Source organism: Panulirus ornatus, chromosome 9 (genome assembly GCF_036320965.1).
Source record: "Panulirus ornatus isolate Po-2019 chromosome 9, ASM3632096v1, whole genome shotgun sequence".
Classification (NCBI taxonomy): domain Eukaryota; kingdom Metazoa; phylum Arthropoda; class Malacostraca; order Decapoda; family Palinuridae; genus Panulirus; species Panulirus ornatus.
Window position 1 is genome coordinate 14,988,714 of NC_092232.1, and position 13,306 is coordinate 15,002,019.

The 13,306-nt window shown below is 40.9% G+C and overlaps 1 protein-coding gene across 1 annotated transcript in view; it reads right to left on the reverse strand.

The window, feature by feature from the left end:
- Positions 1-13,306, reverse strand: part of sei (potassium voltage-gated channel seizure) — a 924,474-nt gene that overhangs the window by 230,584 nt on the left and 680,584 nt on the right. Inside the window, exon 21 of the mRNA XM_071664734.1 lies at positions 4,907-5,055. Within this exon, the coding sequence (XP_071520835.1) occupies positions 4,907-5,055 (149 nt within the window). The remainder of the gene's footprint in view (positions 1-4,906; positions 5,056-13,306) is intronic.

Consider the following 13,306-nt stretch of genomic DNA (forward strand, 5'->3'; position numbering starts at 1 on the left):
GTCTGTTTCCTTGCGCTACCTCGCAAACGCGGGAGACAGCGACAAAGTATAATAAAATATAAATAATAATATTTTATTTATTTATTTTGCTTTGTCGCTGTCTCCTGCGTATGCGAGGTAGGTAGGAAACAGACGAAAACATGGACCAACCCTTCTCCATACACATGTATATACATACACATCCACACACGCAAATATACATACCTATACATCTCAATGTACACATATATATACACACACAGACACAAACATATATACACATGCACACAATTCACACTGTCTGCCTTTATTCATTCCCATCGCCATCTCGCCACACATGGAATAACATCCCCCTCCCCCCTCATGTGTACGAGGTAGCGCTAGGAAAAGACAACAAAGGCTCCATTTGTTCATACTCAGTTTCTAGCTGTCATGCAGTAATGCCCAAAACCACAGCTCCCTTTCCACATCCAGACCCCACACAACTTTCCATGGTTCACCCCAGAAGCTTCACATGCCCTGATTCAATCCAATGACAGCACGTCGACCCCGGTATACCACATTGATCCAATTCACTCTATTCCTTGCCTGCCTTTCACCCTCCTGCATGTTCAGGCCCCGATCACTCAAAATCTTTTTCACTCCATCTTCCACCTCCAATTTGGTCTCCCACTTTTCCTCGTTCCCTCCACCTCCGACACATATATCCTCTTGGTCAATCTTTCCTCTCTCATTCTCTCCATGTGACCAAACCATTTCAAAACACCCTCTTCTCCTCTCTCAACCACACTCTTTTTATTACCACACATTTCTCTTACCCTATTATTACTTACTCGATCAAACCACCTCACACCACACATTATCCTCAAACATCTCTTTTCCACCACATACACCCTGCTCCGCACAACTCTGTGTATAGCCCACGCCTCGCAACCATATAACACTGTTGGAACCACTATTCCTTCAAACATACCCATTTTTGCTTTCCGAGATAATGTTCTCGACTCCCACACATTCTTCAATCTTCAACATTCCCAAAACTTTCGCCCCTCCCCCACCCTATGAGTCACCTCCACTTCCATGGTTCCATCCGCTGCCAAATCAACTCCCAGATATCTAAAACACTTCACTTCCTCCAGTTTTTCTCCATTCAAACTTACCTCCCAAATGACTTGTCTCTCAACCCTACTGCACCTAATAACCTTGCTCTTATTCACATTTACTCTCAGCTTTCTTCTTTGACACACGTTACCAAACTCACTCACCAGTTTCTGCAGTTTCTCGCCCGAATCAGCCATAAGTGCTGTATCAGCGAAAAACAACTGACTCACTTCCCAAGCCCTCTCATCCACAACAGACTGCATACTTGCCCCTCTCTCCAAAACTCTTGCATTCACCTCCCTAACAACCCCATCCTTAAAGAAATTAAACAACCATGGAGACATCACACACCCCTGCCGCAAACCAACATTCACTGAGAACCAATCATTCTCTTGTCTTCCTACTCGTACACATGCCTTACAACTTCGATAAAAACTTTTCACTGCTTCTAGCAACTTGCCTCCCACACCATATATTCTTCATACCTTCCACAGAGCATCTCTATCAACTCTATCATATGCCTTCTCCAGATCCATAAATGCTACATACAAATCCATTTGTTTTTCTAAGTATTTCTCTCATACATTCTTCAAAACAAACAAATGATCGACACATCCTCTATCACATCTGAAACCACACTTCTCTTCCCCAATCTGATGCTCTGTACATGCCTTCACCCTCTCAATCAATACCCTCCCATATAATATCCCAGGAATACTCAACAAACTTTTATACCTCTGTAATTTGAGCACTCACCTTTATCCCCTTTGCCTTTGTGGAATGGCACTATGCATGCATTCCGCTAACCCTCAGGCACCTCACCATGAGCCATACATGCATTAATTATCCTTACCAACAAGTCAACACACAGTCACCCCCTTTTTTAATAAATTCCACTGCAATACCATCCAAACCCGCCGCCTTGCTGGCTTTCATGATCCACAAAGCCTTCACTACCTCTTTGCTTACCAAATCATTCTCCCTAACCCTCTCTTCGCACACCACCTCGACCAAAACACCCTATATCTGCCACTCCATCATCTAACACATTCAACAAACCTTCAAAATACTCACTCCATCTCCTTCTCACATCACTACTACTTGTAATCACCTCCCCATTAGCCCCATTCACCGATGTTCCCATTTGTTCTCTTTTCTTACGCACTTTATATTTCTCCTTCCAAAACATCTTTTTATTCTCCCTAAAATCTAATGATACTCTCTCACCCCAACTCTCTTTTGCCCTCTTTTTCACCTCTTGCACCTTTCTCTTGACCTCCTGCCTCTCTCTTTTATACATCTCCCAGTCATTTGCACTACACTGCAAATATCGTCCAAATGCCTCTCTCTTCTCTTTTACTAATAATCTTACTTCATCCCACCACTCACTATCCTTTCTAATGTGCCCACCTCCCACGCTTCTCATGCCACAAGCCTGTTTTGCGCAATCCATCACTGCTTCCCTAAATACATTCCATTCCTCCCCCACTCCCCTTTCGTCCTTTGGTCTCACCTTTCTCCATTCTGCACTCAGTCTGTATTGGTACTTCCTCACACAAGTCTCCTTCCCAAGCTCAATTATTCTCACCACTCTCTTCACCCCAATATCCTCTCTTCTTTTCTGAAAACCTCTACAAATCTTCACCTTCGCCTCCACAAGATAATGATCAGACATCCCTCTAGTTGCACCTCTCAGCACATTAACATCCAAAAGTCTCTCCTTCACGCGCCTATCAATTAACACGTAATCCAATAACACTCTCTGGCCATCTCTCCTACTTACATACGTATACTTATGTATATCTTTCTTTTTAAACCATGAATTCCCAATCACCAGTCCTTTTTCAGCACACAAATCTACAAGCTCATCACCATTTCCATTTACAACACTGAAAACCTCATGTACATCAATTATTTCCTCAACTGCCACATTACTCACCTTTGCATTCAAATCATCCATCACTATAACCTGGTCTCGTGCATCAAAACTACAGACACACTCGCTCAGCTTCTCCCAAAACACTTGCCTCTCATGATCTTTCTGCTCATGTCCAGGTGCATAAGCACCAATAATCACCCGTCTCTCTCCATCCACTTTCAGTTTTACCCTTATCAATCTAGAGTTTACTTTCTTACACTCTATCACATACTCCCACCACTCCTGTTTCTGGAGTAGTGCTACTCCTTCCCTTGCTCTTATCCTCTCACCAACCCCTGACTTTACTCCCAAAACATTCCCAAACCACTCTTCCCCTTTACCCTTGAGCTTCATTTCACTCAGAGCCTAGACATCTAGGTGCCTTTCCTCAAACATACTACCTATCTCTCCTTTTTTCTCATCTTGGTTACATCCACACACATTTAGACACCCAAATCTGAGCCTTTGAGGAGGATGAGCACTCCCCATGCTACTCCTGTTTCCCCTTTTTAGAAAGTTAAAATGCAAGGAGGGGAGGGTTTCTAGCTCCCCACTCCCGTCCCCTTTAGTCGCCTTCTATGACATGTGGGGAATGCGTGGGAAGTATTCTTTCTCTCTTTTTAAACCAGGTATTCCCAATCACCAGTCCTTTTTCAGCACACAAATCTACAAGCTCTTCACCATTTCTGTTTACAACACTGAAAACCCCATAAACACCAATTATACCCTCAACTGCCACATTACTCACCTTTGCATTCATATCACCCATCACTATAACCCGGTCTCGTGCATCAAAGCTGCTAACACACTCACTCAGCTGCTCCCAAAACACTTGCCTCTCATGATCTTTCTTCTCATGACCAGGTGCATAGGCACCAATAATCACCCATCTCTCCATCCCCTTTAAGTTTTACCTATATCAATCTAGAGTTTACTTTCTTGCACTCTATCACATACTCCCACAACTTCTGCTTCAGGAGTAGTGCTACTCCTTCCTTTGCTCTTGTCCTCTCACCAATCCCTAACTTTACTCCCAAGACATTCCCAAACCACTCTTCCTCTTTACCCTTGAGGTTCATTTCACTCAGCCAAAACATCCATGTTCCTTTCCTCAAACATACAACCTATCTCTCCTTTTTTCTCATCTTGGTTACATCCACACACATTAAGACACCCCAATGTGAGCCTTCAAGGAGGAGGAGCACTCCCCGCATGACACCTTCTTCTGTTTTCCCTTTTAGGAAGTTAAAATACACGGAGGGGAGGGTTTCTAGCCCCCTGCTGCTGTCTCCTTTAGTCGCCTTCTACAACATGCGGGGAAGGCATGGGAAGTATTCTTTCTTTCCTATCCCCAGGGGGGGTATACATGCATATAACACATAGGTCTACCAGAGTCAATTGGTCAAGCAACATTTGAAAAAAAATACATATTAAAGTAGTCCCACAGTTTGTCAGTATGAGCAATCATCTGTGTGTCAGACTAGAAATTATATAGTATATTTTGAAGCTCATTTGTAAGTATGGGTATTCGCAAACAGGATATTTATAAGTCATGGGCTCCCATTATATCAAATATCTGAGAACTGTAAAGTTATTCTGACTACTAATCATAATAATTTTTTACTGTATTCAGCATTGGACCCTAATTTGAAATCTACACCTTAAACACCTGTCTTAACTTCAAGAGTCTAAACTTCCTCCATTGTAACTTTTTCCTTTTCCTAAATTTCATATAAGTACAAATAATCTATATATCATAAAAGATATTAGCATTATGCAGGCAAAATTTTCAAAATTCAGAATTCACACATCACACTAGTAAACATACTACAGTACTTATAGGTAACTGCTTTCTTTTAACTCTAACAAACATATACCCTTTCATTAAGGCTCAGTTCCAATGCTTACTGAGGGCGTGTGATCTCAAGTGAGCGATAATGGTGTCGTGTGTGATGAGAGGTTTCATCATGTAATGAGGCTGCTCGTCGAAACACTCTCCCTTCTCGTCCATTTCCTCCTCGAGAACCATTTACTCCACCACGACGACTCTCAGGACTCTAAAAGAGGAAGAGGGTAAATACATTTCAAAAGTGATATTTTTTCATACTTGATTACCATTTCCCACATAAGCAAGGTAGTGCCAGGAATGGATGAAGAAAGCAAGTATGAATATGTAAATGTGTATAATATATGTCTGTGTATGTGTGTATATATATATATGTATGTATATGTTCATTTTTCTATCATATTCAATTGCTGTTTCCCGCGTCAGCGAGGTAGCACAAAGAAACAAACAAAGAATGGCCTCTGATGCACGATGGGTGATTTTAAGTGCAAAGGTGAGTAATGTGTCAATTGTGGGTGTAATCGGTGTACATGGGTTGTACAGTGTTGTAAATGGAAATGGCGAAGAGCTTGTAGATTTGTGTGCTGAAAAAGGACTGGTGATTGGGAATACCTGGTTTAAAAAGGGAGATATACATAAGTATACGTATGTAAGCAGGAGAGCTGGCCAGAGAGCATTATTGGACTACGTATTAATTGATAGGTGTGTGAAAGAGAGACTTTTGGATGTTAATGTGCTGAGAGGGGCAACTGGAGGGATGTCTGATCAGTATCTTGTGGAGGCGAAGGTGAAGATTTGTAGAGGTTTTCAGAAAAGAGTGAATGCTAGGGAGAAGAGAGTGGTGAGAGGAATGGGATTTATTTAGGGAAGTAGTGATGTCTTGTGCAAAAGATGCATGTGGCTTGAGAAAGGTGGAAGGTGAGCAGATTAAAAAGATAGTGGGTGGTGGGATGAAGAAGTAGATTGTTAGTAAAAGAGAAGAGAGAGGCATTTGGACAATTTTTGCAGGAAATTAGTGCAAATGATTAGATGTATAAAAAGAAAGTGGCAGGAGGTCAAGAGAAAGGTGCAATAGGTGAAAAAAGGGCAAATGAGAGTTGAGGTGAGAGAATATAATTAAATTTTAGGGAGAATAAAAAGATGCATTCGAAGGAGGTAAATAAAGTGCATAAGACAAGAGAACAAATGGTAACATCGGAGAAGGGGGTTAATGGGGAGGTAATACCAGGTAGTGGTGAAGTGAGAAGGAGATGGAGTGAGTATTTTGAAGTTTTTTTTAAAGTGTTTGATGACAGATTGGCAGATATAGGGTGTTTTGGTTGAGGTGGTGTGCAAAGTGAGAGGGTCAGGGAGAATGGTTTGGTAAACAGAGATGTAGTGAAAGCTTTGCAGAAGAAGAAAGCCAGCAAGGTGGAATGTTTGCAAGGTACTGCATTGGAATTTATCAAAAAAAGGGGTGACTGTGTAGTTGACTGGTTGGTAAGGATGTCCAATGTATGTGCCTGAGGATTGGCAGAATGCATGCATAGTGCCATTGTACAAAGGCAAAGGGGATAAATGTGAGTGTTCAAATTACAGAGGTATAAGTTTGTTGAGGATTCCTGGGAAATTATATGGGAGGGTATTGATTGAGAGGGTGAAGGCATGTACAGAGCATCAGATTGGGGAAGAGCAGTGTGGTGTCTAAAGTGGTAGAGGATGTGTGGATCAGGTGTTTGCTCTGAAGATGGATTTGTATGTAGCATTTATGGATCTGGAGAAGGCATGTAATAGGGTTGATAAAGATGCTTTGTGGAAGGTTTTAAGAGTATATGGCATGGGAGGTATGTTGGTAGAGAGTGAAAAGTTTTTACCAAGGATGTAAGGTATGTGTATGAGTAGGAAGGCAGGAAAGTGATTAGTTCCCAGCGAATGTCGATTTGTGGCATGAGGTGGAAAGATGGAGTGAAAGAGACTTTGAGTTATTGGGGCCTGAACATGCAGGAAGGTGAAAGGCATGCAAGGAATAGAGTGAATTGGAACGATGTGGTATACCGGGGTCGATGTGCTGTCAATAGATTGAACCAGGGCATGTAAAGTGTCTGGGGTAAACCATGGAAAGTTCTGTGGAGCCTGGATGTGGAAAGGGAGCTGTGGTTTCGGTGCATTATACATGACAGCTAGAGACTGAGTGTGAATGAATGTGGCCTTTGTTGTCTTTCCTAGTGGAGGTGCACTTGCGGGGAGGGGGTTTTCATTTGATGTGTGGTGGGATGGCGACGGGAATGAATAAGGGCAGACAGTATGAATTGTGTACATGTGTATATATATGTATGTCTGTGTGTGTTTATATATATGTATACGTTGAGATGTATAGGTATGTATATGTGCGTGTGTGGACGTGTATGCATATACATGTGTATGTGGGTGGGTTGGGCCATTCTTTCATCTGTTTTCTTGTGCTACCTCGCTAATGCGGGAGACAGCGACAAAGTATAATAAATAATAAATAATATATATTCATATAGGGTGGGGGAGGGGGCAAAAATTCTGGGAGCCTTGAAGAATGTTTGGAAGTCGAGAACATTATCTCGGAAAGCAAAAATGGGTATGTTTGAAGGAATTGTGGTTCCAACAATGTTGTATGGCTGCAAGGCATGGGCTGTGGATAGAGTTGTGCGCAGGAGGGTGGATGTGCTGGGAATGAGATGTTTAAGGACAATATGTGGTGTGAGGTGGTTTGATCGAGTAAGTAATGTAAGGGGAAGAGAGATGTGTGGAAATAAAAAGAGTGTGGTTAAGAGAGCAGAAGAGGGTGTTTTGAAATGGTTTGGTCACATGGAGAGAATGCGTGAGGAAAGATTGACCAAGAGGATATATGTGTCAGAGGTGGAGGGAACGAGGAGGAGTGGGAACCCAAATAGGAGGTGGAAAGATGGAGTGAAAAAGATTTTGAGTGATCGGGTCCTGAACATGCAGGAGGGTGAAAGGCATGCAAGGAATAGAGTGAATTGGAACGATGTGGTATACCGGGGTCGACGTGCTGCCAATGGATTGAACCAGGGCATGTGAAGCATCTGGGGTAAACCATGGAAAGTTCTTTGGGGCCTGGATGTGGAAAGGGAGCTGTGGTTACGGTGCATTATTACATGACAGCTGGAGACTGAGTGTGAACGAATGGGGCCTTTGTTTTCTTTCCTAGCGCTACCTCGCACACATGATGGGGAAGGGGGTTGGTTATTCCATGCGTGGCGAGGTGGCGATGGGAATGAATAAAGGCAGATAGTATGAATCATGTACATGTGTATATATGTATATGTCTGTGTGTGTATATATATGTGTACATTGAGATGTATAGGTATGTATATTTGCGTGTGTGGACGTGAATGTATATACGTGTGTATGTGGGTGGGTTGGGCCATTCTTTCATCTGTTTCCTTGCGCTACCTCACTAATGCGGGAGACAGCGACAAAGCAAAATAAATAAATAAATAAATAAATATATTCATTTAGCTTTGTTGCTGTCTCCTGCGTTTGCGAGGTAGCGCAAGGAAACGGATGAAAGAAATGGCCCAACTCACCTCCATACACATGTATATACATACACGTCCACACACGCAAATATACATACCTATACATCTCAATGTACACACATATATACACACAGACACTCATATATATATATATATATATATATATATATATATATATATATATATATATATATATATATATATATATATACATATATACACATGTACATAATTCATACTGTCTGCCTTTATTTATTCCCATCGCCACCTCGCCACACATGGAATAACATCCCCCTCCCCCCTCATGTGTGCGAGGTAGCGCTAGGAAAAGACAACAAAGGCTCCATTCGTTCACACTCAGTCTCCAGCTGTCATGCAATAATGCCCGAAACCACAGCTCCCCTTCCACACCCAGGCCCCACAGAACCTTCCATGGTCCACCCCAGACGCCCCACATGCCCCGATTCAACCCATTGACAGCATGTCGACCCTGGTATACCACATCGATCCAATTCACTCTATTCCCTGCCTGCCCCTCACCCTCCGGCATGTTCAGGCCCCAATCACTCAAAATCCCTTTCACTCCATCTTTCCACCTCCAATTTGGTCTCCCACTTCTCCTCGTTCCCTCCACCTCCGACACATATATCCTCTTGGTCAATCTTTCCTCACTCATTCTCTCCAAGTGCCCAGACCATTTCAAAACACCCTCTTCTGCTCTCTCAACCAAGCTCTTTATATATATATATATATATATATATATATATATATATATATATATATATATTATCCCTGGGGATAGGGGATTAAGAATACTTCCCACGTATTCCCTGCGTGTCATAGAAGGCGACTAAAAGGGGAGGGAGCGGGGGGCTGGAAATCCTCCCCTCTCGTTTTTTTTTTTTTTGATTTTCCAAAAGAAGGAACAGAGGGGGCCAGGTGAGGATATTCCAAAAAAGGCCCAGTCCTCTGTTCTTAACGCTACCTCGCCAACGCGGGAAATGGCAAATAGTTTAAAAGAAAAAAAAAATATATATATATGTGTGTGTGTGTGTGTGTGTGTGTGTCTTACTATGTTAATATCTCTCATGATCTCATTTTGATTTACATTCAGAATCTCAATTATCTTTTTCCTGTCTGAACTTACATGGTGAAAATTGATATCACTCAACCCACTGTTGTTTTCTGTTGCTGTATTATGTTCATATTCATTCATTTCCCTCTTAAACACTTTAATGATTTCTATGATATTGTAATCTGATAGGCTTGTACTGTATATTTCTATATCTTAAGATTATATGTCATTTGTAAATTAAGATCTCTTGTATTGCTTTCTCTAATAGCTTCTCTTTGTAATTGTATCTACATTCAAAATCTACCCTTCTTTCCTGCCATTCAAAGTCACAAGCCCATATAATATTGGGTCAGGTTTGTCTCATCCCTTCAGAATGTCCTCCATCTTTACTAAAATTTTTCTAAAGTCATTTAATCCTATTCATGTTAAAAGAAATTTAGTCTTTCTTTCAGTGGTCTGTAAAACACTAAGTTTATTGTTCTTATGGCTGGTATACTTACTGTTATTACAGTCCTGCAAAAATACATTGTCTGCCACCTATATATTTTCAAAGGTTTATTGTGGGTACAAGCATATGACGCTCTGCGTGAAATCATCACATCTCTGATCAATAAGACAAGTGTTTCTATGAGTGAGTACCAATAATCCACTTCAATGTGCATTAAGCTGTCTTGAGGGGATGATGTTCTTTCCTTTCTCTTCCTGGTTGCCACTTAATTATGGGGATTTTGCTTCTAGGTGATATACATCTTCCAACTGTGCTTCAACATGGTTGGTTCTTACCTTTCTAAGGAGAAGAAAGCCCAAATTCTCTGTGGGTACACATGAGATTTCAAAGTGCAATGGACAATCAGAATGCACAATCAGGCAGATCAAGACCCTATGGACCAGATCTAGAATACTTCAAGAACCATGCTCATTCCATGCCCAGATATCTGCAAATAGTTATCAAGGCCGAAGGAGAGAAAAACAGAGTACTAAAATGTAAGAGGGACATTGCCTCTGAAAATGTATGGGGAGGCAGACAAGGTTTTTTGCAGACACTGATTCACATTTCCATGGTTGTTGATGGATCAGCATCTCCACCTTTCTATACCAATAACAGTGTCCCTCAAGGTTCTGTCTTGCCTCCTAAACTTATTCTCCTTTTTATCAACTATTTCATATCTTCCACAAATAACCATATGCACTTCTATACTGATGACTCAACACTGCATTCTTCCACATCCTTCAGTTCTACTCCTTCTTCTCTTACTTGATCTTCATCTTGTCTTGACACAACTTCTCAAATAAACTCAGACTTTGACAGGATATCTCTCAAAGTGGGGTAGACAAAATCTGGTGAGGTATAATGCCTCTAAGACCCAATTTCTACCAATCTCTCTCTATCAGAAACTCCTCACAACTTTCCTCTCTTCTTTGGTGGTTCTGTAATTCTGCCTCTTGACTTAATGAACAAACTGGCATTACTGTAACATTCACTCTTATCCTGGAAAACCCACAATATGGAAATAGCTAAGACTGCCTCTAAGAAGTTGCAAGTCCTGCATAGATGTCGAAATTTCTTTCCTTTCAAACTGCTGCTCCACTTACAGAAAGGAATGATCCATCTTTGTTTGGGGTACTACTCTCACATCTGGGTTGGTTCTAGCCATGCACCTTTTACTTGACAGAGTTGAGTCGAAAGCAATCAGACTTAAAAACTCTTCCAGGCTAACCTCAAAACTTGACACACTCGCACTACACTGCAATACTGGTTCTTTCCCCTGTTCTACAGGTATTACTTTGATTTTTTGCTCCCAACAGCTGGCTAACTGTGTGCCTCCACCACTAACTAGACCATGCAATACTAGGCAAGCTGCTGCATCACATTACTGTGTCCTGTGTGGCTGTTGGCAATTCAAGGGTGGGCCATTTTGATAATTGTTTCTTTTTTGTACGTCTCAAATCACTGGAACTCTCTACCCTCTCATCTTTCCCAATAACTATGACCTGGCACATTTTAAAAGATAAATTTTTCACTTCCTTCAAAATTCATAAATACTTCCATTGTCTCTTCTTTTTCCTTTCTTTAGTGCATCTATATTTCAATTAAGACCTGGCCTTGATGTGGAATTTTGTTTGACGGAAGCCTCCAGTGAAAAAAAAAAAGAAGTGCCTCAACTTTGTTATCAGTTTTCCTTCTAACCTATTGCAGTGTTTGAAAAAAAAAAAAAAAAAACAGCATCAATATATTTTCAAAGGTGACGGCTAAAGTGATGTCACACTTACATTTTAGGTTTATTGTGGGATAAGCATACGATGCTCTCAGGGGGAAATCATTGTACACCTGGTTGCTGAGACTAGTGTTTCTAATGGTGTTAGCACCAGCAATCTGCCTCAGTGAGTCTTAGGCTATCTTGAGGGATTTATGTTTCTTTACTCTTCTGGGCTGCCACTTCATTGATTCATTTTGGGAATTTCTCTTCTAGGTGCTGTTTTTTTTCCAACTGTGCTTCAAGTGGTTGGCTCTTAACTTTCTATAAAGGAGAAAGCCTGAATTCTTGCATGAAAATGTGATACATGTCAGATTTCTACGCACCCTGGGTGCTTGGAATGCATGATAGGGCAAATGTTTCCTGCAAAACCTCATCAATGCCTTGCCTCATTCAGGAGATTAGGACCATATGAACACACAACATGGACTTAGAATACTTTATGAGCCTTGCCAGTTTTGGTTGTGAACCTTGCCAGTTCTGTAACCAGATGTCTGAGAAGGTAATCATGGGCAAAGGAGAGATGACAAAGTACTTGAATATAAGTAAGATGTCACCTTTGGGGAGGCAGATAAGGTTATTTTGCAAATGCTATATACTGCTTCACTCCTTGTTTGTATTTGGCTGTATCTACTTAAATATTTCATATCTTCCAAATTTGCTTCATATTTCATGAAGCCAAGTTTCTTACATATTAATTAGGACTGTGTTGTTTCCTTTTGTGTTTTCACTGTAATTACCTATTTGTACTGTATGGGGAAGGAGTTTTACAATCATGGGGCCCATCTCTTCAACAATCTCTGCTCTCATACCTCTTATATTTGTGTATGCTGTCTGCATTACCCATGTCCTAAGTCAGTCTGTTTCATTATCCACCACTCTTATACTATAAAAGTATTTCTTTACATCCCTATTCACAAGTTTTTTTTTCTTAATTTCTTAAGTTAATATCTTGTTATGTACCCAGATTGCTCTATCCTTACATCTCTCAAAGAACTGTCCACCTCATCATTCTCTTTTAAAAACTTAAAGGTTGTAATCAGGTCCCCCTCAGCTTTCTCTCTTTCAAGAATGGTAAATTTAAAGTCTCCTGATTTTCCCAGTAGCCTAGCTTCATAATTTTGATACCATCTTTGCTGCCTTCCTCTGGGCCTTCTCTATGAGCTCTTTGTGTTTCTTTAGGTGCAGTGACAAAAACTGAGAAACATGTTCTAGTTTAGGTCTTATGTAGGATATGAATAGCTGGTCAAATATTTCTTTTCTATATATTTGAAAGCTATTCTAATATTTGCCAGTATAAAGTTTGTCTCCTAATTTATTCTCCTAATACTGAACTTTAGCAACAGGTTAGGAATTATATCAACCCCTAAGTCCTTACACATAGAATCCTGAAGCTTATTTGCTTAAAAGGAGTGCTTTTGTAAACATGAGGTGTGAGTAAACTAGCTGGAAAAATAAACGCACAAGCTCAAAGCTTTCACCTGTATTTCAAGCCATTCTTACGGATACAGAATCAATATGAACAACAGAATACATTAATTATAAAACCAGACTTCACTGCAGCTGGAGAAACAAGGAACAGTTGATCTGAGAAACATATAAAGGTTGACCTGTCCCTCT